At 55.9% G+C, this 26,155-nt stretch overlaps 1 protein-coding gene across 3 annotated transcripts in view; it reads left to right on the plus strand.

Annotated features, from left to right (window-relative positions):
• The window catches only part of MAP2K3 (mitogen-activated protein kinase kinase 3), a 31,765-nt gene extending 14,773 nt beyond the window's left edge, over nt 1-16,992 (plus strand). For all 3 annotated transcript variants that reach the window (XM_008010684.3, XM_008010686.3, XM_037987808.2), the window contains exons 3-12: nt 3-51; nt 1,678-1,791; nt 2,007-2,126; nt 3,280-3,396; nt 4,321-4,372; nt 5,573-5,700; nt 6,198-6,275; nt 13,890-14,029; nt 15,254-15,299; nt 15,910-16,992. In XM_008010684.3, coding sequence (XP_008008875.1) covers nt 3-51; nt 1,678-1,791; nt 2,007-2,126; nt 3,280-3,396; nt 4,321-4,372; nt 5,573-5,700; nt 6,198-6,275; nt 13,890-14,029; nt 15,254-15,299; nt 15,910-15,993 — 928 coding nt within the window. In that variant the 3' untranslated portion in view covers nt 15,994-16,992. The remainder of the gene's footprint in view (nt 1-2; nt 52-1,677; nt 1,792-2,006; nt 2,127-3,279; nt 3,397-4,320; nt 4,373-5,572; nt 5,701-6,197; nt 6,276-13,889; nt 14,030-15,253; nt 15,300-15,909) is intronic.
• The last annotated feature ends 9,163 nt before the right edge of the window (nt 16,993-26,155 follow it).

Here is a 26,155-nt window from a genome sequence, read left to right on the forward strand (position 1 = left end):
AGACCCCCCCGGAACCTGGACTCCCGGACCTTCATCACCATTGGAGACAGAGTAGGTGCCAGCCGCCACCCCTGCAGGGCCTCTCACTTCACCTGACGAGTGGGTAGAGCTGACCCTGCAGGGTCACTATGCGGGGAGGTGACTGAGGGGTCAGAGAGGTCAGGCTGTGGAGAAGAGTGTTGTCCTGCGCTGCTGGCTGTGTGGCCCTGGGCCACCCACTCTTTGACCCTGCTGGAGGGAATGAGGACCATTGGCTGCCTGTCTGGAGCTTGGCAAGCTCAGAGCTGGTAGGAAGGTTTCTGAGCTGAGAGCACGGCCCTGCACCTCATCCTAGCCCTAGCGGAGAGTACTGAACGTGCAGGCTCCTAGGCCTCCCTGGACCTGCTGGATCATTCCCTCAGGCCAGCACCTAGGAAGCCTGCATTTTCTGCTTCCAGAAGCTTCGGAAGGGCACTAGCCATTGAGAATCCTGTCTCAGGGACCGTGTTATGCCTAGGTCCTCCCAACACAAACCCTACTCCCAGGCCAAGTGCAGGGACTGACACCTATAATCCCAGCACTTTGGGAGGCTGAGGCAGGAGGAGGATCACTTGAGCTCAGGAACTCGGGACCAGGCCTGGGCAACATGGCGAAACCCTGTCTGTACAAAAATACAAAAAATTGGTCAGTGTGGTGGTGCATGCCTGTGGTCCTGGCTACTTGAGAGGCTGAGGTGGGAGGATCGCTTGAGCCCAGGAGGTGGAGGTTGCAGTGAGCCATGATCATGCCACTACCCTTCAGCCTGGGTGACAGAGTGAGACCCCGTTTCAAAAAAAAAAAAAAAGAGCTGGGCGCGGTGGCTCACACCTGTAATCCAAGCACTTTGGGAGGCCGAGGCGGGCAGATCACCTGAGGTCAGGAGTTCAAGACCAGCCTAGCTAACATGGTGAAACCCTGTCTCTACTAAAATACAAAAATTACCCCAGTGTGGTGGCAGGCGCCTGTAATCCCAGCTATTCAGGAGGCTGAGACAGAATCGCTTGAACCCAGGAGGTGGAGGTTGCAGTGAGCCGAGATCACCCCATTGCACTCCAGCCTGGGTGACAAGAGTGACACTCTGTCTAAAACAAATAAAAGAAACCCCACTTCCTAGGCCTGTCCTTGACGATGCCCCCTCCAGGCTGTCGCACCCCCTGACACTCACCACCTGCTGTCCTATTCATCTACTTGCTTGTTCCTTTTTGTGTCCCTCCCAAGAGAGGGACACATCTGTGAAGGCAAGACTTGTTTTGTTGTCACTGTGGCCCCAGTGCCTAAAACACATTGTGGCTGCTTGGTAACAGTTTTTGAATGACTGACTCATTCCAATCAGCTGAGTGGGGTTGGGGAAAGAGGGACAGGGCCCCTCTTTCTCAGAGCTCTGCCTGCTGGCGGGGCATTTCATGGGTGTCTTAGTCACACTCCACAGCAGCCTTGGGGTGTTGGCACTGTGCCTATTTTATAGAGGGCAATGTGAGGCTCAGAGAGGTTAAGTGACTTCCTGAGGGTCACACAGCAGGGAGTGGTGGGTATGAGGTTTGAGCCCAGATCTAACCAGCTGGTCCTCTTCATGCTGCCTAGCTATCTCCACTGGGTGAGGGGTGAGGACTGGCTTCCAGCTTGGTGGCCGCTGACTCCCTCTCTTTTCCATCCCTCAAGAACTTTGAGGTGGAGGCTGATGACTTGGTGACCATCTCGGAACTGGGCCGTGGAGCCTATGGGGTGGTGGAGAAGGTGCGGCACGCCCAGAGCGGCACCATCATGGCCGTGAAGGTGAGCAGGGCCTGGAGGCACCTGGGAGGGCTCCCTGGAGGAGGCGAGCTGAGCCCTGCTGTGGGGCCCTGCCTGTCCCTCTCAGTGACCAGTACCGAGCCCAGGCTTTTTGGGGCACACTAGGCAGTGGCCCTCTGAGCTCCTGGCCCTCCTGTCATGAGTGGGGGTGTTGGCCTCTGCCACAGCAACCTCTGAACGGCAGTCCTTCCCTGCAGCGGATCCGGGCCACTGTGAACTCACAGGAGCAGAAGCGGCTGCTCATGGACCTGGACATCAACATGCGCACAGTCGACTGCTTCTACACTGTCACCTTCTACGGGGCACTGTTCAGAGAGGTGTGTCCTCGCGTGGTACAGCTGGGGAGCTCCACCTCCCACCCATCAGTCGCCTGCAACCCACTGTCACTCAGTCCCTCCAGTGTGCCACGTGCTGGGGACACGGGGAGCCACCTGGGGCCAGCATGGCTCCCAGAGGCACCAACCCTGCCAGACCACCAGGCTCCCCCACCTCCTGGCTGTTACTGTCCTGCTCGGTGCCTCGGTTTCCTTGTCTGTCAAATGAGGCTGGTGGTTGTGGGTGCCTCCTAAAGTTGACACGGAAGTTAAATGACATGGCCTGGGGCCTAGCATTCGGCTGCACTCAGTTCTGCCTGTGTGGCCATTCGCATCCCCATGGCATACGGGGCGTGGCGTGCCTGAGCAAGCAGTGGCCGTGGAGATATGAGATCTGGGTTCTAGGTTTGTGGGCAGGATGGGGTGTGTGCTGAGGGAGTGACTGAGGCTGGAAGGGTGGAGCTGCCTTCCGCCAAGCCGGGTGGGTGTGGGTGAGCAGGGAGGCTGGGAGCCTGGGCGATGCTGGGCTCATACTGGTCGTTTGCCCCTCAAGGAGCTGCGGCAAGGTCAGGGCATCTGAGTCCAGCAATCGGGCAAGGTCAGGGCTGCCTCACCTGGCCTCACTCTTCACTCATGAAGAGCTCAGCATCCCCTGTGCCAGCTCCTAGCCAATGGGGCCCCTGCAGCCTGTGGGTGCCCCGTGCACATCTCCTAACTCTCCTGTCAGGAGGGTTCTCAGGAGTTCACTGGGGAAGAGGGAGCAGGTCCTTGCAGGCAGGTGGCATGAAGGTGTCTGTCGGTCCGCAGGGCCGGCTCTTGCCATGGAGCTGGTGCAGGTGCATCCTGAGGCTCTGGTGGAGGGACCCAGTGAGGCTCTGTGCTGATCCCCCTCCTCCCTGGAGACACCTGGAATTAGGGATTAGATGGGGGAGGCTGGCGCCCGAACCTGGCAGTGCAGGCAGAGCTGGAGGGTGGGGAGACGTGGGCAAGTGGAGGGTGGGGAGAAGCGGGCAAGTGGGGGGTGGGTGGGAGCCCGGTGAACTGTGGCTGAGTGGGTGGGCACACGTTGAGGAGGGGGCTGGGGCTGGTGCTGGGGCGGGCAGTGTAGGTGGTGCCGACACAGGCAGCCTGGCTGAGCTCTGGGTGTCACCCACAGGGAGATGTGTGGATCTGCATGGAGCTCATGGACACATCCCTGGACAAGTTCTACCGGAAGGTGCTGGATAAAAACATGACAATTCCAGAGGACATCCTCGGGGAGATTGCTGTGTCTGTGAGTGGCCTGGGTGGGCTGGGGGTCCCAGGTGCATAGGCAGAGGCCCAGCCCTTCCAGCAGGCATGGAGCCTGCCAGATGCTGGTGTGTTGGGCAGAGCTGGGCATCAGTGTGCCCCCTGAACCTGGGCAGCTGCCCTGCATAGGCCCTTCTCCTCCACCCCAGACCAGAGCCTTCACGCTTAGGAGACCTCGGCTCCTGGGGCTCCTGGAGCCCCACAGATTTGGCAGATCCAGGTGTCTGAGCCATTGATTCCAACTCTTGAGTTCCAGACCATTTTTTTTTAAAAAAAGGAATTTAGTATTTACAACAGCATCATACTGAAAATGCCCCGGGGCAGCTCACAGAGGTACAAGCTGAGTTGAGGGAAAGGTTAGCATCCAAAATGTGTGCTTTTTGAGTCTAAAAAGTCCTTGAGGGAGGGTAGCAACACTGGGCTTGAGCATCCCAGTAGCCAAAGGAAAAAGGAAAATAGAACTAGTGACACTGGTTCAATCCTCACTGCATCTGGAAACATTTACAATATATGCCTGCCTCTGGCTCCCCACCCAGCCTTCCCAAGGGAAATGGCTCCAAGCTGCTAGAATACTGGCTCTGCCACGGGAGGGAAGATGGGACAGGAAGGCTGCCAAGAGCTGGGTTTTACCCAAGAAGAGCCTGGCAGGCAGTGATGATGATGGCTCCCTGGGAGGTGAGCCTGGGAGGGTGAGAGGAGGCAGGAGGCTGAGTGTGTCTGCACAGGGATTGTTAGGGTGCTGAGGCAAATGCCAGGACAGGGCAGGAGGCTGGGGTGAGGAGGTGCCTAGCCTGTGCAGCGGGAGCAGGAGACAGGTGGACATGGATGGGGTCTTACTGCTGTCGTTGTTGACGTGACCAGCAATAACAGAGTCCTGTCTCTTCCCTCCTCCCCACCCCACCGCCAGATCGTGCGGGCTCTGGAGCATCTGCACAGCAAGCTGTCGGTGATCCACAGAGGTCAGTGCCCGGCAGCCACCCAGGCACGGTGCAGCCAGTGGGAGGGATCCCAGGCCAAGGCGGGTAGACGTCTCCCTATGAGCAACTGAGGCTCAGAGAGGTGATAAGTTGTGACGTGCCCAGTGGGGTCCCAGCCGCTTTCCACCTGCAGCCCTGCAGCTGCCTCCCCTCATGTTTGCTGGTGTTCGAGGCAAGGACTGGCTTTACCTTTGTCCTGAGAAAGGTGGACCGGGTTCTGTTCTAAAGTATAGTTTACAAATCATGAAATTCCAGCACAGAGTGCGTATAATCACGTTCACACCCATTGCAACCACCTCCCTCCAAGATGCAGGATAATTCCCTCACCCCAGCCCAGAATGTTCTCTTGGGCCTCTTCCCTGCCATCCCTCATGTGCCTAAGGCAGCCACAAGTCTGGTTTTCCCATGGTGAGTTGGTTTCGCCCTTTCTGGAACATCAGCCTCACTAGCTTGATGTTTCTGGACCCACCCGGGTCTGGTGTGGTATCGGTTTGTTCCTTTTTGCTGCTGAGCACAAGTCTATTTTTACAGATTTACTGCTTTCCAAAAAATGAATTAGGCTTAGTTCCCGTTGACCACTGGGTGCCCATCCCAGCCCCCGCCTCCAGGTCACTGTGGTTGGCGTTTGGCACGGAACCTTCTGGTCCTTTTTATGTGCATTTCCATCTTTACATACATCCCCATGGAGGGCAAGGGGATGCGAGTGTCCTGTGCGCATTTGTATGGAGAATCCCTGCTAGGCTGGTCTCCCATGCTGGTCTGTGGGGCCTCCATGTCCAAACACACAGATCCTGCCTCCCAGGCTTTAATTGATCTGCTGCCCTCTGGGAGCACCCACACAAGCCAGGCTCTCACTGCACCTCACGTCTGGAGGGCGGAGGCAGGCGCGGCGCCCCCAGCAAAGCACCTGGGGTCCTGCCTTCTTTGCAGTGGCTTGGCTGGGCTGGGCACGTCCTGGCTGTTCCCTGAGGACCAAGTATGACTGTCAGCTAGCCCGACACCTCCTACAGCCTCAGTTCCCTGGTCTGACCCTTGGGACCCTGGTGGAACCTGCCCACTGGGGCATAGGAGGGGGCACAGGAGGGGTCTTGGGTGAGGGAGGGGGACACAGCTCTGCAGAGCACAGCACCTGCCTCCAGTCATGCTCCACAGACGTGGCTGAGGCATGTCCTTTCCTGGCAGATGTGAAGCCCTCCAATGTCCTTATCAACAAGGAGGGCCATGTGAAGATGTGTGACTTCGGCATCAGTGGTTACTTGGTGGACTCTGTGGCCAAGACGATGGATGCTGGCTGCAAGCCCTACATGGCCGTGAGTGGTCCCCAAGCCCCCCAGGCTCAGGAGAGGATGGGGCGGGGAGAGATCTGCCCAAATCAGCCACCCCGGCCATGCCCTCTACCCGTCGGGCAGAGCCTCCCCACACTGCGTTTCCTACCATAGTGGGGCCATCTGTGTCTTGCTGCCCAGGGGCAGCCCTTCTGTACCCTGTTGTTAACTGACCCCCACAGCGCCCCAGTTGGGTGATAAGCTGCATGAACAACCTCCACGGTGGACAGTGGTGGGCTGTGCCGGGCCTGCCCCGCCCTCATTGTCAGGAGGGCCTTCGGGGTCTGCTCCCAGGTAGGGGCAGCCCGAGGCAAGGGTTGGGCCTTCTAAGCATGACGCAGGCCCTCCTAGCCGCAGTTTCCTCGCCCGTCACATGGGCAGGTGGGCTAAGCTGAGCGCTCAGTTTGGGGATTGGGAGGCAAGGCCTAGCCATCGGAGCTTACCTGGGGCGGGTGTTCACGCCTCACTGTTCCCTCCTGCAGCCTGAGAGGATCAACCCGGAGCTGAACCAGAAGGGCTACAATGTCAAGTCCGACGTCTGGAGCCTGGGCATTACCATGGTACTGTGTGGGGCCAGAGCCTGCCCTTGGTGGTCAGGTGGGATGGGTGGAGCCGTGCCTGGGGCCAGTGAGCTTTTGGGGGACTCCTCAAATAGTTTAGGCTCTGGAAAGAAGTATTGGCTTCAAAATCTGAGACGAAAACATGCCATCAGAAATTAACGTTGATTTAGGGGAACGTCGTAGGGTCAGGGTCACTCATCATGAAGTCCTGGGCGCTTTGTGATATGGTGGCCACAGGGCTTTCTCTGGAGTTCTTGGTGCTTGTTGAGAAATCACAGCCAATCCCAAATTATGTGAGTTCCTGGTATGTAAATCATGCAAAAGCAAGATGGTGAAGATCTTTTCAAAAATATTTCGTAGCAGAAGGTTTGTTGCCAGTGGCATGCTGGTACCTTGCTGTGGAGTGGTAGGAAGGGTGGGTGGACTCTCAATCCTGGGCCTGCGGAGGCCAAAGGCATCCCTGGCTTGGGTAGGGTGAGAGCAGATGTGGCAGAAGTCCAGGTGTAGGGATGGACCCAGAGCCATTGCTTCTGGAATTGCCTGGCAAAACCCCATGCCTTCCGCGTCGGGGCTCAGGTCAAGGTGTGGGTGAGCCTGCTCTGACTCCCATGTGGATCGTGGATTGGAAGGATGGGAAGACCACCAGGGTGTGTCCCCCAGCCAGGGCTAGGAAGTTGTACAGGAGATGCGTGGAAGGACGATGCCATCAGCAGGTAGGGCTCAGGCCGGTGGCCTTGGCCAGCTGCGTGGCTTGGGACCAATGGAGTTTTCTGGGCATCAGCTCCTTCCCTGCCCAGGGAAGCCTGGCCCAGGACATTCCTGCTTATCCCCAGTCCCTTTGACTATTTGGCGTTGGGGATGAGGCCATCAGAGGAAATCAGTAAGACGTGGTGAGAAGCAGTGGCGGGGTGTTTTCCAACACTACAACCCATTCTCAGATTCTCCAGACACCCACCCAGTGTCCTGCAGTTCTGTTCGGTTCTCATGCTACCTAGAGTTCGCACAGACCTCACATGTTAAGGGCTCTCTCCCACCAGACTGCCCCCAACATCACACACCAGTTGGAAGTAGCGGGTCTCCCATACTGCTGGACTGACCGGCTACAAATTGGGGTTTCCCACGACCCTCTCCTAAGGTTTGATAATGGCTCACAAAACTCAGGAAAACACTTTACTTGTGTTTACTGGTTTATCAGAAAGGATATAACTCAGGACCAGCCAGGTGGAAGAGACTCATGGGGGGAGGGGTGTGAGTGAGGGGTACAGAGCTGCCATGCCCTCTCAGGGCCTGGCACCCTCCTGGTACCTCCCTGTGCTTGCCCAATCTACAGGCTCCTCAAGCTCATGGAGTTTTGTTGTTGTTTTTGACACGGAGTCTCACTCTGTCACCCAGGCTAGAGTACAGTGGCACAGTCTCAGCTCACTGTAACCTCTGCCTCCTGGGTTCAAGCGATTCTTGTGCCTCAGCCTCCCGAGTCGCTGGGATTACAGGCACCACCATGCCCAGCTAATTTTTGTATTTTTAGTGGAGGTGGGGTTTTGCCATGTTGGCCAGGCTGGTCTCGAACTCCTGACCTCAAGTGATCTGCCCGTCTCAGCCTCCCAAAGTGCTGGGATTACAGGCATGAGCCACCGCGCCCGGCCTCACATGGAGAAGTTTTTTTTGAGAGAGGGTCTCACTCTGTTGCTGAGGCTGGAGTGCAGTGATGCGATCGTAGCTCACTGCAGCCTTGAACTCCCAGGCTCAAGCCATCCCCCCACCTCAGTCTCCCAAGTAGCTGGAACTACAGGTGTGTGCCCCCACGCCCAGCTAATTTTTTAAATATTTTGTAGAGGAGTCTCACTATGTTGCCCAGGCTGGTCTTGAAATCCTTGGCTCAAGCAATCTGCCCACCTCGGCCTCCCAAAGTGCTGGGATTATAGGCACAAGCTCCCGCACCCACTGAAAGTTTTTATAGAGCACAGTCTGCAGCCCCCTCCTCTCAGTGTCAGTTGGCAGGTGATGCTGAGAGTTCCCACTCCGTATAATCAGCTGGGTTTTCTGGGCAGCAGCCCGGTCCTGAGGCTGTCTAGGGGCCTCACCTTGAGTCACCTCATTAGCATAAACTCAGGCTCCTTGTGGATAACAAAACCACTCCTGTCACTCAGGAAATTCCAAGGGTTTTAGGAGCTCTGTGCCAGGAACAAAGACCAAATAAATTTCTTTTGATGCCATAGGGGTGGAGAAGAGTAGGGCAGGTGGGGGTGGCCCTGGGGACAGGTGGAAGGCCACTGTTGCAGATGCGGAGGCCTCTGCAAAGAAGGCACCCTGCTGACCTGAGGGCAGGGTAGACCAGGGGGTGCAGGTGCAAAGGCCCCGAGGTGGGGCTGTGCCTGCTGTGTGCCTGGGTGGCCGGGTCAGAGGAGAGGGAGGGAGGGTTGGGAGCGAGGGAAGAGAAGGGTCTGGTGGATAGAGAGTTGACGCGGGTGTTGTGGGTTTCACTGGTGTTGCTGCTACCGTCGTTATTATCATCATGTGGTTGGAACTTTATTTATTTTTTATTTTTATTTGTTTGAGATGGAGTCTCACTTTGTTGCCCAGGCTGGAGTGCAGTGGGACAATCTCGGCTCACTGCAACCTCTGCCTCCTAGGTTCAAGTGATTCTCCTGTCTCAGCCTCCCAAGTAACTGGGATTACAGGCTTGTGCCACCATGCCCGGCTTTTTTTTTTTTCTGATGACAGAGTCGCACTCTGTCACCCAGCCTGGAGTGCAATGGCACAATCTGAGCTCACTGCAACCTCCACCTCTCGAGTTCAGGCAATTCTCCTGCCTCAGCCTCCCCAGTAGCTGGGATTATAGGCGTGAGCCACCACACCTGGCACATTTTTGTATTTTTAGAAGAGATGGGGTTTTGCCATGTGGGCCAGGCTGGTCTCAAACCCCTGACCTCAGGTGATCTGCTTGCCTCTGCCTCCCAAAGTGTTAGGATTACAGGCATGAGCCACTGCGCCTGGCCTTTTTTTATTATTTTTTTATTTTTTTGAGAGAGTCTCACTCTGTTGACCAGGCTAGAGTGCAATGGCACAATCTCAGCTCACTGCAACCTCTGCCTCCCAGGTTCAAGCAATTCTCTTGCCTCAGGCTCTTGAATAGCTGGGATTACAGGTGCCTGCCACCACTCCCAGCTAATTTTTGTATTTTTAGTAGAGACGGGGTTTCGCCATATTGGCCAGGCTGGTCTCCAACTCCTGACCTCAGGTGATCTACCCGCCTCGGCCTCCCGAAGTGTTGGGATTACAGGCATGAGCCACCACGCCCAGCCTTGAGCCACTGCGCCTGGCCTGTGGCTGTAACTTTATAAACAGTGTATCTGTAGACAGTGACTGAGAAAGACTCAAAGTCGAAATAATTTTGTCAGAGAGGTGGGACTGGGCCATACCTTCAATTTTCTTTAATTGGTGACATGTAATTTTTCAATTGAACTTTTTTTTTTTTTTGAGGTGGAGAGGAATGTTCAGCCTGAAGGCAGGTGCTCTATCTGCAATAACAGTTTTCCAAGTCCTAGGTTAGATGCAAAGGACAAGTTCTTGCTGTATTTAGACTACACAGAACTGGTTGGATATTAGAGACCCCACTCATGACCACCTCACACATACACACACCCTTATGTCCCTTCCCCACCTCTCTGTCTCCCTTCCATCTGTCCATCCATCATCATTATTGGGCCCACCACAGCTAGTGGCCTTCTGATGTAGCTGATGGAACTTGGACAAGTGTGTGCTAAATATATTTCAGTTATCAAGTATTGCATAGCAAACCAACCCAGAACCTACTGACCCAAACCAACGGCAGTTTCTTATTTCTCATGTTTCCACCATTATGGCTGGGCTCAGCTGGATGGCTCTTCTGCTGTACCTGGCACTGGCTGGGGTCATGGCTGGGCTGGGCTGGGCTGGAAGTCCCAACACAGCCTCACAAACATGGGCCTCCTCCGCCTGGCCTCTCCATGCGACTTACTCACATTGGCCTGCTCCCTGGGCTTCAGAGCATGGCAGTGTCAGCAGAGTTGGAGTTCTTTCATGATGGCTGGCATCCAAAAGGAAGTCCTCTGAAGTGCTAGGCCTGGAACTGGCACAGCATCACTTCTGCCTCCTTGTTTGGTCAGCAAGTCACAGGCCATCTCAGGTTCAAGGACAGGGAATGCTCCCGGCTTGATGGAGGATTGGCAGGCGCACACAGGGAGGTGGAGGTGGAGGTGGCCTCTTTGGGCACAGGTTAGGTTTTTCTCCCACAAGTTACAAAAGTGGTGGAAACCTAACATAAAAATACAGAGGCAAAGTAAGGGGAAAATGACTGTAGTTAGCTACCTAGAGACACCTCTTACCCCATTTCAGTGCCAATATTGTGCATTATATTATATATATAATATTTTTATTATATATATTTATATAAAATACATTTTATTATAATTTAGAGAAATATGAACAATATGTAATGCTTCTTTTTTTGTTGTTGTTGAAACAGTGTCTCGTTCTGTCGCCCACACTGGAGTGCAGTGGTGTGATCTTGGCTTACTGCAACCTCCGCCTCCCAGGTTCAAGTTATTCTCCTGCCTCAGGCTCCCGAGTAGCTGGGACTACAGGCGTGTGCCAGCATGCCCGGCTCATTTTTGTATATTTAGTAGAGATGGGGTTTCACCATGTTGGCCAGGTGGGTCTCAAACTCCTGACTGTGATCCACCCACCTTAGCCTCCTGAAGTGCTGGGATTACAGGTGTGAGCCACTGCGCCCAGCCTCGTAATGCTTCTTTTTAAAAACCTTTTTTATTTTTATTTTATAGCATTACATATTGTTCATATTTTTCTCTCTCTCTGTTTTTTTTTTTTTTTTTTCTCAGATGTAGTTTTGCTCTTGTTGCCCAGGCTGGGGTGCAATGGTGCAATCTCAGCTCACCACAACCTCTGCCTCCCAGGTTCAAGTGATTCTCCTGCCTCACGCAGCCTCCCAAGTAGCTAGGATTACAGGCGTGCCTCCCAAGTAGCTAGGATTACAGGCACCACCACATCTGGCTAATTTTGTATTTTTAGTAGAGACGGGATTTCTCTATGTTGGTCAGGCTGGTCTCGAACCCCCGACCTCATGTGATCTGCCCGCCTCGGCCTCCCAAAGTGCTTGGATTACAGGTGTGAGCCACCACACCTGGCCAATTTCTCTAAATTGTAATAGACTCCTGTATGTATCTCTTCCAAAGACTCCATAACCATCTGCCACCGTTCACTCACCCTGTCTGCTGATGTGGGATGTTTCTCTTGTTCCTGATGTTTTCTTTTTCTTTTTTTTTTTTTTTTTTTTTGAGACGGAGTCTCGCTCTGTCGCCCAGGCTGGAGCACAGTGGCCGGATCTCAGCTCACTGCAAGCTCCGCCTCCCGGGTTTACACCATTCTCCTGCCTCAGCCTCCCGAGTAGCTGGGACTACAGGCGCCCGCCGCCTCGCCCGGCTAGTTTTTTGTATTTTTTTAGTAGAGACGGGGTTTCACCTTGTTAGCCAGGATGGTCTCGATCTTTTGACCTCGTGATCCGCCCGTCTCGGCCTCCCAAAGTGCTGGGATTACAGGCTTGAGCCACCGCACCCGGCCATGTTTTCCTTCCATTTGAAATTCTTGGCCATCCTGGGGAAGTGACTGGTGAAACAGAGTCGGGAGAGTCACCCTGGGTGGGACCCTGGTCTCGGCCTCACCCCATCCTGCAAGGGCCCCAGCGCTCTCTTGGCATTGGCTTTTTCCCACTCACTGCACAAGCCTCAGGATGCCAGTGGGAATCACCCAGAACAGACAGGGGTCATGCCAGGGATAGCCCTTGGCCAGGAGCGAGTGCTGACTGGGTGCTGGCCTGTTAGTGTCGCTGGGGAGTCACAGGGGTGAGACTACGGTCCTGGCTGGGTCTCTGCCCCCACAGTGGGACTGGCCCCTGGTGCTGGACAATCAGGCTGCTTCTAAACATTTCCTGGCAGATAACACCATATGGCACATCTTTGTGCCCAGAGGCTATTTTGGTTGTTTTTCATTTTTTGAGCTTTTTTTGAGACGGAGTCTTGTTCTGTCGCCCAGGCTGGAGTGCAGTGGAGTAATCTCGGCTCACTGCAACCTCCACATCCCAGGTTCAAGCTATTCTCCTGCCTCAGCCTCCGGAGTGGCTGAGATTACAGGTGCCCTCCACTATGCCCGGCTAATTTTTTGTATTTTTAGTAGAGACAGGGTTTCACCATGTTGGCCAGGCTGGTCTCGAGCTCCTGACCTTGTGATTTGCCTGCCTCAGCCTCCCTAAGTGCTGGGATTACAGTCGTGAGCCACCGCGCCCAGGTATTTTTGAGCTCTTTAGAAAAAATAAAGGAGTACGAGGTTGAGGATTTGGACACTTCTGGTTTTCTAATTATAACTCTCATGGCCACTGGCCCTTCTCCTGCAGCTCATGTGGGGTCCTTGCTCTACATATTGCAGTCAGTGAAAATTCTAAGAGAAAAGCCCCCCAAATCGGTACGGTTTTGTCCTGTGAACACACGTGTACACACGCACACGCACACAGTGGGCCCTGCCTGTGTGGGTATGTTTGTGTCCGAGCTGGAAAGGGCCTCTAGCTTGATGGGAGGCATGTTCTCCGCACAGTCCTTAGGGTTCTGTCCAGGCTCCAGTTGCCAGCACCAAGCGTTTGTGCTGAGGTCTCTTCCGTTCATCATGGTGAGGATGGCCATCAGCGAGGGCCCTTGTGCTGGAGCCTCGGAATTCTCTGTTCTTCCAGGCTGGAGCCAGGGCTGACATGACTTGTTTTTTCCATCCAGTCGTCATGACTGGAGCCCAGACTAGTCCTAGCTAGTCCATCCCTTCCATTGAGACTTCTTGCCAACCACAGGGAGGACACAGGGCTGGGAGCTTGGAGCGAGTACAGAGACCCACCGGCCCGATGTCACCCACTGGAAATCCGGATCCAGCAGGGCACATGTGGCCACACAGGCCACTTGTCTAGGAGGGAAACTGCCGGGGCCCTGCAGAAGATGAGGCTGCAGGCTCACGGGTGCAGAGGCGAGGCAGCCTTATGGTCTCACGCTCTGTCTGTGGCCTTGGGGACAGCCGTGTGTGTGTGTGTGTGTGTGTGTGTGTAGCATTTCCCATGTGCCTCCTCTGTGAAAACAGCAGCCCAAATAAATGACAGCAGATGCTGAAGTCTGAGATGGTCAAATGTTAGGGCGGGGAATGGCTGTGACCACCTGGGACCTGCCCACCTGGCTCATGAGGCTGCGGTCCGTGGTTGCCACCTCCTCAGATTTTTCCAGAGCAGCTGGAACCTGCATTGTTTTGTAAAATCTTCAGAATTCAGGTTGTCTGAAAACCCAGTGATGGTCCCACCAGTCCCGGCGTCGGCGGGATCTGCTTCCTGAGCTGGGTCCTGCTGGCTGAGTGGGAGGAGCTAAGAGCTTTCTTGCCTCTGTTCTGCTGGGCTGTGATAGGGAGATGAGCTGTGCAGCTTTGAGGCCTGGCTCTGGGACCAGGATGGGTGGGAGCCCCCAACCCTGGCTCCTGGGTGCAGAGCGTGAGTGTATCTGGGGCCAGGGCCTCTGACCCCCTCTGTCACCACTACAGATTGAGATGGCCATCCTGCGGTTCCCTTACGAGTCCTGGGGGACCCCGTTCCAGCAGCTGAAGCAGGTGGTGGAGGAGCCGTCCCCCCAGCTCCCAGCCGACCGTTTCTCCCCCGAGTTTGTGGACTTCACTGCTCAGTGGTGAGTCTTGGGTGCTGCTGAGCACCTGTCACTGCCCCTCCCTGGCCAGATCCCTGCACCTTCCTGGGCCCTGTTCCTTTTTGTTTTAGCAAATAAACCCCCAGATGACATGGCATCGAAATATGTAAGGCAGAAACAGCTGGAGCATGAGGCGCGTTTGACAAAACGATGGTCCCGGTGGGAGACTTTAATATAGTTCTTCCAGAAGTGGACAAATCAGATAGACTGAAAAGAGAACAAAGTGTATGGAAGATTTGAACACAAAAAACAAGTTTGCTTTTATTGATATCTAGAACTTTGTACCAAATTAAAGAATGCCCCACAGGAGCCTTATAAAAATCATGTTTGAGAGGCTGGGTGCGGTGGCTCATGCCTGTAATCCCAGCACTTTGGGAGGCTGAGGCGGGCGGATTACAAGGTCAGGAGTTGGAGACCAGCCTGATCAACATGGGGAAATGCTGTCTCTACTAAAAATAGAAAAATTAGCCAGGCCTGGTGGTGTACGTCTGTAATCCCAGCTACTCAGGAGGCTGAAGCACGAGAATCGCTTGAACCCAGGAGCCAGAGGTTGCAGTGAGCCTGAGCGGAGATCATGCGACTGCACTCCAGCATGGGCGACAGAGCGAGATTCTCTCTTAAAAAAAAATCATGTTTGAGGTTACAGAGGGAATAAGGAAGAAGGCAAAGTCATACAGACCAACTTCTCTGACCATAATTAAACAGAGCAAGAAACGGGTAAGGAAGAAGCGGCCGGGTGCGGTGGCTCACACCCATGGTCCCAGCACTTTTGTTGTTGACCATAATCAGCAACAGAGGAGCCCAGCAGTGTCCCTGGGCAGTCTGACCCCTTTAACTGGGGACTAACCTCTCCCAGAACCCACGATAAGGAGTTTTCTCTCCTGACTGAGGATACCGAGTGTATGCTTGTTAGGCAGAACATTGCAGTCCCATTTTGGTGTTGATATGGAAATTCCTAGGTCACTATGGAGACAAGAAAACCAGGACCCCAAGAGCCAGAGAAACTTGCTGCGAGTCTCTAGTTTGCCCCTATGAATGCCCCTCCACCCTGGGAGAAGCCCTGGACACTCCTGTCCCTTCTTCCCTGGGTGCACTTGTCCCCTGCTGCCAGGCCTGGGGCAATCCCAGAGTGGCTTGGCTGGCCCTCGGGGGCTGGGCTTCCTTCCTCGCTGCCAGCCTGGCCACAGCTGCACTCTTCTCTCCTAGCCTGAGGAAGAACCCCGCAGAGCGTATGAGCTACCTGGAGCTGATGGTGAGTATGGGCGGGAGGTGCCTGCCTTGCTCTTCGGGGCTGGCTGGGGCTGGGTGGGGCTCTGGGCAGAGGGCTACATCCTGCACACAGATGGGTAGCTCCTCCGGCTGGCCCTGTGTTCACTCCTTTAGGTGCTCGGTCATTTGTTTGCTCCTGCATACCTGGCTCCCTCCTCCCTCCTTCCTGCATGCCAGGCCCTGGGAAGGATACACAGGCAGTGTGTGACAGAATGGGGCAGAGGGGCCAAGGGTGGCATCAGGGAAGGCTTCATGGAGGAGGTACCATTTGAACTGAGCCTGGAAGGATGAATAAGGGTTATCTGCTGACGGAGAGGCTGTCCCAAGCAGAAGGTCCAGCATGGGCAGAGGCCTGACGTGTCGGGGAAAAGGGAGGTCAGTGTGGCTGGAGAGTGACCACAAGAGAGCTGAGGAGGAGGCACAAATGCCATTGTGACTGTCATGGAGGGCCTTCTGGGGGTGGAGGTCCTAGAAGGATGAGTAGGATTTTGCCAGTCAGGAGGAACACTTGGGCCGGAGCTGGTTGGGGAGGAGTGGCCACCTCCCCCTCCCGCTAGCCCCTCCATGGTGACTATGCCTTCTGTCACCCCCAGGAGCACCCCTTCTTCACCTTGCACAAAACCAAGAAGACAGACATCGCTGCCTTCGTGAAGGAGATCCTGGGCGAAGACTCATAGGGGCTGGGCCTCGGACCCCACTCCGGCCCTCCAGAGCCCCATAGCTCCATCTACGGGGGCAGTGCTCACCCATACCATAAGCTACTGCCATCCTGGCCCAGGGCACCTGGGAGGAACCGAGGGGCCTGTTCCCACCTGACTCTGCAGCGAGCCATTTGTCCCAAGTGCCAAAGAAGCAGACCATCGGGGCTGCCAGCCAGGCCCTTGTCGGCCCCACCAGTGCCTCTCCCTGCTGCTCCAAGGACCCGTCTCCAGCTGCTGAGATCCTGGACTGAGGGGGCCTGGATGCCCCCTGTGGATGCTGCTGCCCCTTGCACAGCAGGCCGCTGGTGCCTGGGTGAATGGGCCACTGCCTTGCCCAGCCTGGATGCCACCCAAGTTGTATATTTTTTTAATCTCTTGACTGAATGGACTTTGCACACTTTGGCCCAGGGTGGCCACACCTCTATCCCGGCTTTGGTGCGGGGTACACAAGAGGGGATGAGCTGTGTGAATCCCCCAAGACTCCCATGAGGGAGATGCCATGAGCCGCCCAAGGCCTTCCGCTGGCACTGGCGAACGGGGCCTCTGCGGGGCACACTGGGTCACCCAGTCCTGCCTGCCACCCTAATCGGTGTCATTCACCTTTTTGTTTTTTTTTAATTTATCCTCTGTTGATTTTTTCTTTTGCTTTATGGGTTTGGCTTGTTTTTCTTGCATGGTTTGGATCTGATCGCTTCTCCCCCACCCCCTAGGGTATCAGCCCCGCCCTCTGCTCAGGCTGGGGTCCAGTGGGAGGGGCCCAAGATCTCTGCTCAGAGAAGTGCAGGGGGAGCCTTCCCGCCCATTCTCCCTGAGGACTGGCTCAACGGGGGCTATGGGTTTGCTTTGGTGGTGTTTTTAAAAAAAGAAAATATATTTTTTTGAAAAAACGACTGCCCATCCCGGGTCCTTTCCCTGATGGGTTGGGGCAGTTACCTGGTTGCTGTTTTAATTAAAAAAAAAAAAAGAAAAGAAAAGGATTAAAGGTTGTGTGAGACTCCATATGACACCTGCGAGCCCCCCTCTTACTTGGGGAAGGTTGTGGCCCCTCGAGGGACCCTTGCCTCTGGGCCAGGGCCAGGGTGTCGTGCTTAGGGGAGGGAGGGTTGCCGACCCATCAGGCCCTTCTATATCTGAGGACACAGAGGCCCCTAGAGGGCTGTGACGAGGTAACATCCTGTGATCATCCAGGCACCAGGCCCTGTACTGACGCTGGACAGAGCAGTGAACACACAGGCCCAGCCCGCTGGTGGCGGCCACCCATCCCACTGTCCTGGAGCAGTGATGACAGCCAGGTGCACAGAGCGGCGAGCACCCCGGACACTGTGCCTGGGCTGGACACGGTGACCTCATGGAGGTTACGTGACCTCCAGTTTACAGATGGGAAAACAGACCCAGAGAGCTGACATCACTTGCCCAAAGCCACACAGCTTATAAGAGAAAAACAGACTTGGAGACAGGTGGTGGGCTCCGCAGAAGGCTCCGAGGGGAGTGGGGGCAGCCTGATGAAGACGCCCTTGCAGTCTGGCCCTGTGACACTGGTAGCATGGCCGGGGCAGCAGTGAATTTGCTCACGTAAGCAGGGTGTGCTCAGCTGCAGGTACCGTTGGGTTTGAAGTTCAGCTGATGGCCTGAAGGACTTGCGTCCACCTTGGCTGTTCATCAGTCTCAGGTTCACCCCCTCATGGGGACCAGTCAGGACCCAGGGACTCCAAGAGTTCAGCACACCGTGCCCAGGGTACCCCAAAGTCCTAGGACTGGCTCTTACCAGCTGGGAAGGAGTCGGATTCATCCCCACGCCAGGAGGGTGGGTGTGACGGCTCAGGCGGCTCAGGTCAGGGCAGGCATGAGGGACTCAGCGCACCACGGCTTAAGGTCTGAGAGCAGGGCCTCTGTGGTCATCTGAGGAAGCTTAGGGTGTGTTCCCAGGAGGAGGGTCCCCATGGGGTCTGTCTCACCCTTGTCCTGCCACACTCCTCCTGTCCTCCAGTCCCAGTCTGGGTCAGGTCTCTGCCCTCTAACCCTTCCCTGGCACAGGGGCTAATAGTTTCTGGGAGCTGTTGTCTCCCTCCCTCCATCCTTCAATCGTGAAGACTTGTTCTCACCCCAGGACCTTTGCACTGACTGTCCACTCTGCGTAGAACACCCCCTCCCCCGTCTTCCTGTGACTGGCTCCCCACAATCCCATCCGGGTCTCCCATGTCACCTCCTCAGCGACGTCTTCCAGGACCACCCTGGCTCAAATAGCCTCCACCCACCAGGCCCAGCCAATCTAGCTCATTATCCTGGGTTATCCAGGCCGAGACCTGATTTGTCACTGTTGTGTCGTCAGCACTGAGAATGCTGCCGACACCGAGGGAGCGCTCGGCTTCTGCTGAATGAACACATGAAAGAATGAATGAGGGAGGGAGGGAAGGGGGGAGGAAGGGAATGAATCCCTTGGTGGGGCGCGGCCCCCGGTTCCGTCTCCTGTAGCCGCCAGGGGGCGATAGAGCTCGGCTTCAACCGCGTGCCCTGGAGCCCCGCCCGGCCCCGAGCGCCGGTCCGCGTCCTCGTGTGTCCTCGGCGCGGCTGGAGGCCGCGGGCTTGCCACGCGTCAGCCCAGTTCTCGGCCTCCGTGGCTGTCCTACCCGTGTGCACCTCCCGGTCCGGCCCTCGGGGCTTCTGGGGACTCTGCAGCCTGCAGAGAGCAGCAGACCCAAAGCCTAGTGATTTACCGTGCGCGCCCCTGAGGTTACCCAGCGCCCCGCAGCTCCCCGCGCAGCTCGCGGCTCGCAGGCCTGGCTGGACGCCTCAGCCCTTCACAGAGAGCAGGCGCCTCCACGCACGACTGCAGCCCCAGTCGTTTCAGTTCCCTTGCCATGTATGGGAGACTTTGGCTTTTACAGAGCGTGTCCAGCCATCAGAGTGGGGAAGCCAGTGTACAGTTCATTAACATTTACAAAGCGCAGGCCCTTGACAGTGTACACTACCCAGGGCCTCCGTGGAGGTCTCAAGCGGCAGGTCCCCTCTCCCCTGTTCCCTGGCCCTGAAGTGGGGGAATGGGGATGGGGAGCGGCCGGGCCCCCCTTCCCCCGAGGCCGGACGCCCGCATTTCCTGTCAGGCAGCAGAGTCCGGGCAGGCGCCTCTTGCAGGCCCGGGATTAATGAGTCTCTGGACCCGGAGATGGCAGAGGCATGTGGACTTTCTGTTCAATTATAGCCGTGAGAGCCTCCTCATCAGGCAGCATTAAAAATGCAGCAGACAGGCCGGGCGTGTTGGCTCACGCCTGTAATCCAGCACTTTGGGAGGCCAAGGTAGGTGGATCACCTGAGGTCGGGAGTTCGAGACCAGCCTGGCCAAGATGGTGAAACTGCGGGCGCGGTGGCTCAAGCCTGTAATCCCAGCACTTTGGGAGGCCGAGACGGGCGGATCACAAGGCCAGGAGATCGAGACCATCCTGGCTAACACGGTGAAACCCCGTCTCTGCTAAAAAATAATAATAATAAAAAAAACTAGCCGGGCGAGCTGGCGGGCGCCTGTAGTCCCAGCTACTCGGGAGGCTGAGGCAGGAGAATGACGTAAACCCGGGAGGTGGAGCTTGCAGTGAGCCGAGATCCGGCCATAGCACTCCAGCCTGGGCGACAGAGCGAGACTCCGTCTCAAAAAAAAAAAAAAAAAAAAAAAAAAAAAAAAAAAAAAAAAAATTAGACGGGCGTGGCGGCGCACGTCTGTAATCCAAGCTATTTGGGAGGCTGAGGCAGGAGAATCGCTTGAACCTGGGAGGCAGAGGTTGCAGTGAGCTGAGATCGCACTGCTACACTCCAGCCTGGGTGGCAGAGTGACACTCCTTCTCAAAAAAAAAAAAAAAAAAAAAAAAAAAAAAAGGAAAAAGAAAACGCAGCAGACAGGCCTGCTCCGGAGCAGCGAGGCTGTGGAGGGAGGATTTGGCGAATTCCCTTCTAGAGGCCAGGGCGGGAAGCCTCTCCTCCAGATCCCTGCTGCAGCTCCCGTCTTCCGTGGGGGCCTCCTCATGGTCCACAGTGCCCCACCCTGGGCGCCCGTCCCCGCCTCCCCTGTACCCTGAGCCTGGCTCCCTGCGCTTCACCCCGAGCCTGGCGGCGCAGGGCCTCTGCACGGGCGGTCTTGTTCTCCGCCCGCAACGCTCTTGCCCGGATGTGCTCCCGCTCAGGGGTCTCCTCAGATGCCTCACTGACCACCCTTGCCCTGCCGCACTTTCTTCACATTTATTTATTTTCATTCTTGCTCCGCTGACCGCCTCCCGCGCAAGACCAGGAGGTGCCGGCCTTGCTCACAGCAGACAGGGCAGGTGCAGGAAGGCTGCCCCAAGGCCCAGCGCAGACAGCAGGTAGCAGGGCTGGACGGGAGGTGGTCAGGGGGCAGCGTTGCCGTTCTGTTTATTCCAGGTGTCCGCCCTGGGAAGGCTCTCTAGAAGCGAGCCGATTCACGCCTTGTGCTGGCTGAGGACTCTGCACCTCAGAGAAGGGAAGGCAGGAGCTTCAGGCCAGACAGCAGGCAGCACTCATGCCGGGGTTAGCATCGTCCGGGCTTCGCTCCTGCTCCCATGCCCTCCCTCGGAGCCGAGCTCTGCTTCTGACGGCAGGTCCCAAGGAGGCCCGTGCTGCCCACCTGGCGGCTCAGGCTCCAGCAGTCCCAAAACAGTGGTCAAGTCCCTCTTCCCCCAGGGAATGGTCAGGGGCCAGCAGGATTGAATGTGTCCCCCAAGCTGCTGTGTTGGGAGGTGGGGCTTCACAGCGGGATTAGGTCCTGGTGGCCCGCCCTCCTGAATGGATGAAAGCCGCCAGCCATCTCCCAGTGGGTTAGTCACCCAGGCGGTTGGTTGTAATAAAAGGGCGTTTTGCCCTCCCCCCGCTCCTTCCAGCACTCTCTTGCCTTTCCGCCTTCCTTCTGCCATGGGAGGACACAGCAGGAAGGCCTTGTTAGATGCCGGCCTGGATCTTGACTTCCCAGCCTCCAGAACCCTGAGAAATTTCTGTTGTTTAGAAAGTACCCAGTCTGGGCTGGGCACATGGCTCACACTTGTAATCCCAGCACTTTGGGAGGCCAAGGCGGGAGGATCGCTTGAGGCCAGGAGCTCAAGACCAGCTGGGGCAACATAGCAACACCCCATCCCTACAAAAAAGCCAGGTATGGTGGTAGCTGTCTGCAGTCCCAGCTACTGCAGGAGCTGAAGTGGAAGGATTGCTTGAGCCCAGGAGATCGAGGCTGCACTGAGCGGTGATTGCCACTGCACACCAGCCTGGCTGACAGATTGAGACCCTGTCTCCCTTTAAAAAAAGAAAAAAGAAGAAATCATCCAGTGTGTGGTATTTTGTTATAGCAACAATGAAACAGATGAATACAGGCCCCCAACACCAGCATTATCTCATCCTGGTTTCCTTGTGGGCAGGGGCCATGGTGGGCAGGCAGGACCAGTCACCTCATCTTCCAATAGGGGCTTGACATCTGACCGCACCTCTCCCTGATCCACCAATCCCCTCGACCACACCCCCACCAAGGCCTGCCGGCCTCTGCTTGCATACCCGCCCTGATGGGGAGCTCACTCACATACAGACACGATTCCTGGAGGGATCTGGACTCCATCTTCTTGTCCCTGTTCTAGTTCCCCAGGCCTGTGACGTGAGGGGCCCATGTGTAAACCCTGGCTCACTCTCAATGCTCATTTCTTCGCCTTTTGTGAAAGCTGTTGCAAATCCTTTTGGAAACCAGGTGGGAGGGTCTATATATACACTGGCTGTACTATGTTTATCAGAGCTTGTGTGTCTTCACACCCAGGGTAGCCAGCTTCTCCTGGAGGTTACCGAGGCTCAGTGAGGCTCTGACCCCTCCTGAGGCCACCAGAGAGTGAGGCAGAGCCAGGGAAGCCCAGAAACCCAAGTGTCCTGCCCCTAGTCCCTACCCCAAGCTGAGGCTCTGCCCCGCCCCAGTGAGCCACCTGCCAAGCCAGGTTTAGCTGCAGCCACCCACTCTGTCCTCGCAGAAGCCGTGGGCTGCTCTATTCCTGTTCTGGGCCAGCCTTATTGGGGACTTGGGGAGGCCTGGGGAGGCAGCGGCAGCTGCAAGCTCTGGTTGGGGATGGGGGAGTTGCTCTGGGCACTAGCCTAGGAAATTCTTTCCTTGTCTGCCTCCCAAACCCTCCATGGCTCCCTATTCCCACGACATCCAAGGAAAAGGAGGCACAGCATGAACTTGACAGCAGGGCCTTATCTGGGTTGTTCTCCACAGGGCTTGGCCCATGGCACGCGTTATCTGAGCACCTCCTATGTGCCACGTTGTGTTCTAGAACCGTAGCTGTAGCAGGGCTCAGACAGACCTGGGCCTGCTCAGCCGGGGCGTCAGGCAGGGAGGAGGCACTCACCCTCGCAGAAAGCCGTGCTCCCCCCTTTCTTCCAGCATCACCCCATGATCACTCCCTAAGGAGAAGCAGTGAACTCTAAGTTAATTAGGAAAGTCATTTAAACTAGTTAAGCTTCATTACCATTAAATGATTCTATTTAATTAATTAAAGTTTTTATATTTGAATTTAAAAGCCCCTGGGGCAGGCAGGGATTTCGTGCCACCCAAGAGACCAAGGGGTTGAAGGACAGATGGCATGGGCCCTGCAGGGCGTGGCAGAGAGACTGAACTTCATATTCAGGGCAAAAGTCACTGGAGGGCTGTGAGCCGGGGAGAGATGTCATCTAATTGTATTAAGAACAATAGCGGCAGCAAGATCACGCCTGTTAGCCCTCAAAGTGCTACTCCGTGCCTCTTCAGCCCCCACTGTCCCCAGCCCTTGGGTCAGATAACCTTGAATTTGACACTGTCACCCCAGGTTGTATGACCTTGAAGATGTCACTGCACCTCTCAGAGACTCAGTTTCCTCATCTGCAGATTGGGGCAGGATCTTGCAGGATTGTGGGTGGTTTCGACAGAACCCTGCAGCATGGAACAGGTTGGCACACAGTAGGCACTCCATGAATAGTGCTGTCCCTCTGGTCCCTGCCTCCACTGCCTCCTCTTGGGCCAAACCCAAGTTTATTCTGCTTCCTACAGTCGCCTTCAACTATGATCTGTCCCCGTGGGGTCCCTCAGGACACACATCCATGGCAGAGCTGGGCTTGCCCTTAGACCTTGGGTTCGGAGGCTGGAGGCATCTGTCCTGGGACTGTGAGATTTCACAGGCTGTGCTTGCAGGCAGGCACAGACCTGCCATCTTGGGGTCCCGGAGCCCTGATTAGAGCTAGGGCAGAGCCTGGCCAGGTGCCCAGACCCCCTCTTGGGGCCCACTTGGTCCCTTCTGTCTGTGGATGACTTTCAGTGAGTCAGCACATCCCTCACGGTTTGGTTGCTGTGAAGTGGAGCTGAGGGGTCAAAGCTGCTTGCGTGAGTGCAAAGCCAGCCAGCTGAGGCTGGTGTTCCTCACGAGCATCCGTCCAGCCGAGAGAGGAGACCTGTAAGTGTATCTCCTGCGCCATCTCCAGGGGATGGAGCTCCAGTTGCACCCAGCAGTAGCTCTGTAGATGACAATGGCCTTAGTTGGCTCTTCCCTGTCTCACTTCTCCACTTCCCTATGGTATTTCCTAGGATTTACTTGAATCCAAAGCTTCTCAGTGTCTGAGAGTGTACTGGGAGAACCCAAGGAGACAGCGCCTCTGAGAATCATGGTGGGGAGTACAGGAGCTGACCACAAAGTGCTCAGCAAATGACGCCTGATGTTGCAGGGGTCCTTGCTGCCCCACTGGACCACGCCCTCCACATTACCGCTGGTGCCTCCCCACAGAGTCTGAGGTCTACTTCCCCCAGCTTCTCTCGCACCTTTAGACTTCTCTGTGGCATTGCTTTCTCCTCTCCTCATCATCTCAGCTCCTCCCTCCTGTTAGCTGTGTGGCCCTGGGCAAGTCACTACACCTCTCTGATTCTCCACGTTCTCAGCCCCGTGTGCTGGGACCTGACACCCTCTCTGGGCAAATGCCAGCATACTGTGCTAAGCAGTCCTATCCCAGGTCTTGTGGTGTCTGCCAGAAATCTCCAGAAGGCAGAGGATGAAGGCCTGGGTGTTAGTGTGCTGGCTGGAGGTCCTGGGGACAAAGGCTGGTGGGGTGGGGGTATTGCACTCCCAGTTGAAGGTCCTGGGGAAGTGTCTGTGGGGCTGTCAGTCATTCATTTTATTGGGTCAAGGTGTGAGGAGGTGGGCCGAGGTGGGTGGGGGAGGTTGACAGGTATGGAAATCACAGAGGGCCTGGAAGGCTGCTGCGAAGAGTCTGGGACTCCTGGGCATAGAGTAATGTTGGTGCCTCCACCGGAGCCTGCAGACCTCCTTACTGGGACAAGCCAGCTCCCTGCCTGCTCTGTGTTGTGTTGCTAACCCTTGCATCTCAAACCTGCTCCAGAGAAGTATGCAGCAGGGAAGCCCAGCCCCTTGCCTTAAGGCAGGACAAACTCAGAGGCATAATTTGTGCTGCAGAGCTCCCTTGGGCTCAAGTCATGGCAGGGATGGAAAATGAAGAAACCCTTGCTTGTCTTCTCCTTCTTTTCCCCTGGCTCCCTCGCTGGTTTCTGCTGGGAGAAACTCCCTAGGGAAACATTTGCACCTGAATCCTCCACTCAGACTCAGCTTCTGGGAGAACCTGACACGAGACAACCTGCTGGCCCTGGGCACCATCGGCAGGTTTTAATAGAATGAGTTTATTGGCTAGAATGCAGGTTTGGTTACTTATTAAAAAACGAAACCAGCCGAGCGCAGTGTTTCACGCCTGTAATCCTAGCACTTTGGGAGGCCGAGGCGCGCGGATCGCCTGAGGTCAGGAGTTCGAGACCAGCCTGGCCAACATGAGGAAACCCCGTCTCTACTAAAAATTACAAAACTTAGCCAGGCGTGGTGGCAGTCGCCTGCAATTCCAGCCACTCGGGAGGCTGAGGCAGGAAGAACTGCTTGAGCCCGGAGTGGGAGGTTGCAGTAAGCCGAGATCGCGCCACTGCACGCCAGCCTGGGCGACACAGCGAGACTCCATCTCGAAAAACAAACCAACACCAAAACCCAAGTTAATGATGGTTTAAACAAGGTAGACGATTATTCGCTCCTGTAACAGTCAGTGGTTCACGGAGGGACTGCGGGCTGGGTTCCATCGCTCTTCTGCCCTTCGGGGTGTGAGTTCGTCCCGTTCCTCCAGCGCACCTACAGGAGAGGCACCCCGCGCCGCTCTGACCCCGTTGGCAGTATTGGGTCACATGGCCAACCGTGGCCGCAAAGGAGGCTGGGAAATGTAGTCTTTTTTTTTTTTTTTTTTTTTAAGGAGCCAGCCTTCCCCGGAACAGTGGGGTCCACGGCCGCGGGAGGGGAATAGAGGTGCGGGTTGTCATTCCGTCCGCAGGGAGGGAGCACAAACTTTAAAGCGGGGACAAGATTCTTTTAGGAAGAATGGTCTTCATGTAAGAAAATATGCAGAGGATTCTGTGGGTGTGGAAAGGGAGCTCTTGCCGGGGATGCAGGAAGATGTTTCTGGAGGTGGCCGGCCCAGGGCGTCCTGGGGCAAGGAGTGGCCAGGCAGGTCCTATGAGGACCCTCCTAGGGAAACCCGACCTTCTTCCATCTTCAGGGAAAGTGGACACAGGCAGCAGCCTGGGAGGGGCGTCAGAGGTGGGGAAAAGGAGTGAGTGTAGACGGAACCCTCCAGGCGAGCAGGGACAAGTTGCAAACGACAAAGCTAGGTCGCGAGTGTAACGACACGGAACATGGCAGCCGTGGGGTGAGGGACCCTAGGCCTCCTGGGAACTTCCGGGGCCGTTTGAGAAAGCCAGGTTCCCTCAGGAGGGGTTAGGGGCGTTTCCATTTTAAATACTAGCGAGGTGTCCCGGGAGGCTGATAACTGGCTTCCGTCCATTTTCCACACGTGTTTGCAAAACGAATGGGTCATATGTGCAGATGCGCATCCCTGGCGCCCCAGCGTCGTCTGCGGCCTTCTGCCCCGTGGTTACCATTTTCCGTGGCTTCCCCGAGACGCTCCCTGCCCTGGACGTGGCCTCTGACTCCAGCGTCCTCTCCAGTAAATAGCCCCGACCTGGACAGCTTGCGCAGGCAGCTTTGTTGGCGTTTCAGATTTGAGATGATTTCCTCGGGCATGATTCCCAGAAGCGAAA

The sequence above is a fragment of the Chlorocebus sabaeus genome, chromosome 16, assembly GCF_047675955.1.
Source record: "Chlorocebus sabaeus isolate Y175 chromosome 16, mChlSab1.0.hap1, whole genome shotgun sequence".
In the NCBI taxonomy this organism is placed as follows: domain Eukaryota; kingdom Metazoa; phylum Chordata; class Mammalia; order Primates; family Cercopithecidae; genus Chlorocebus; species Chlorocebus sabaeus.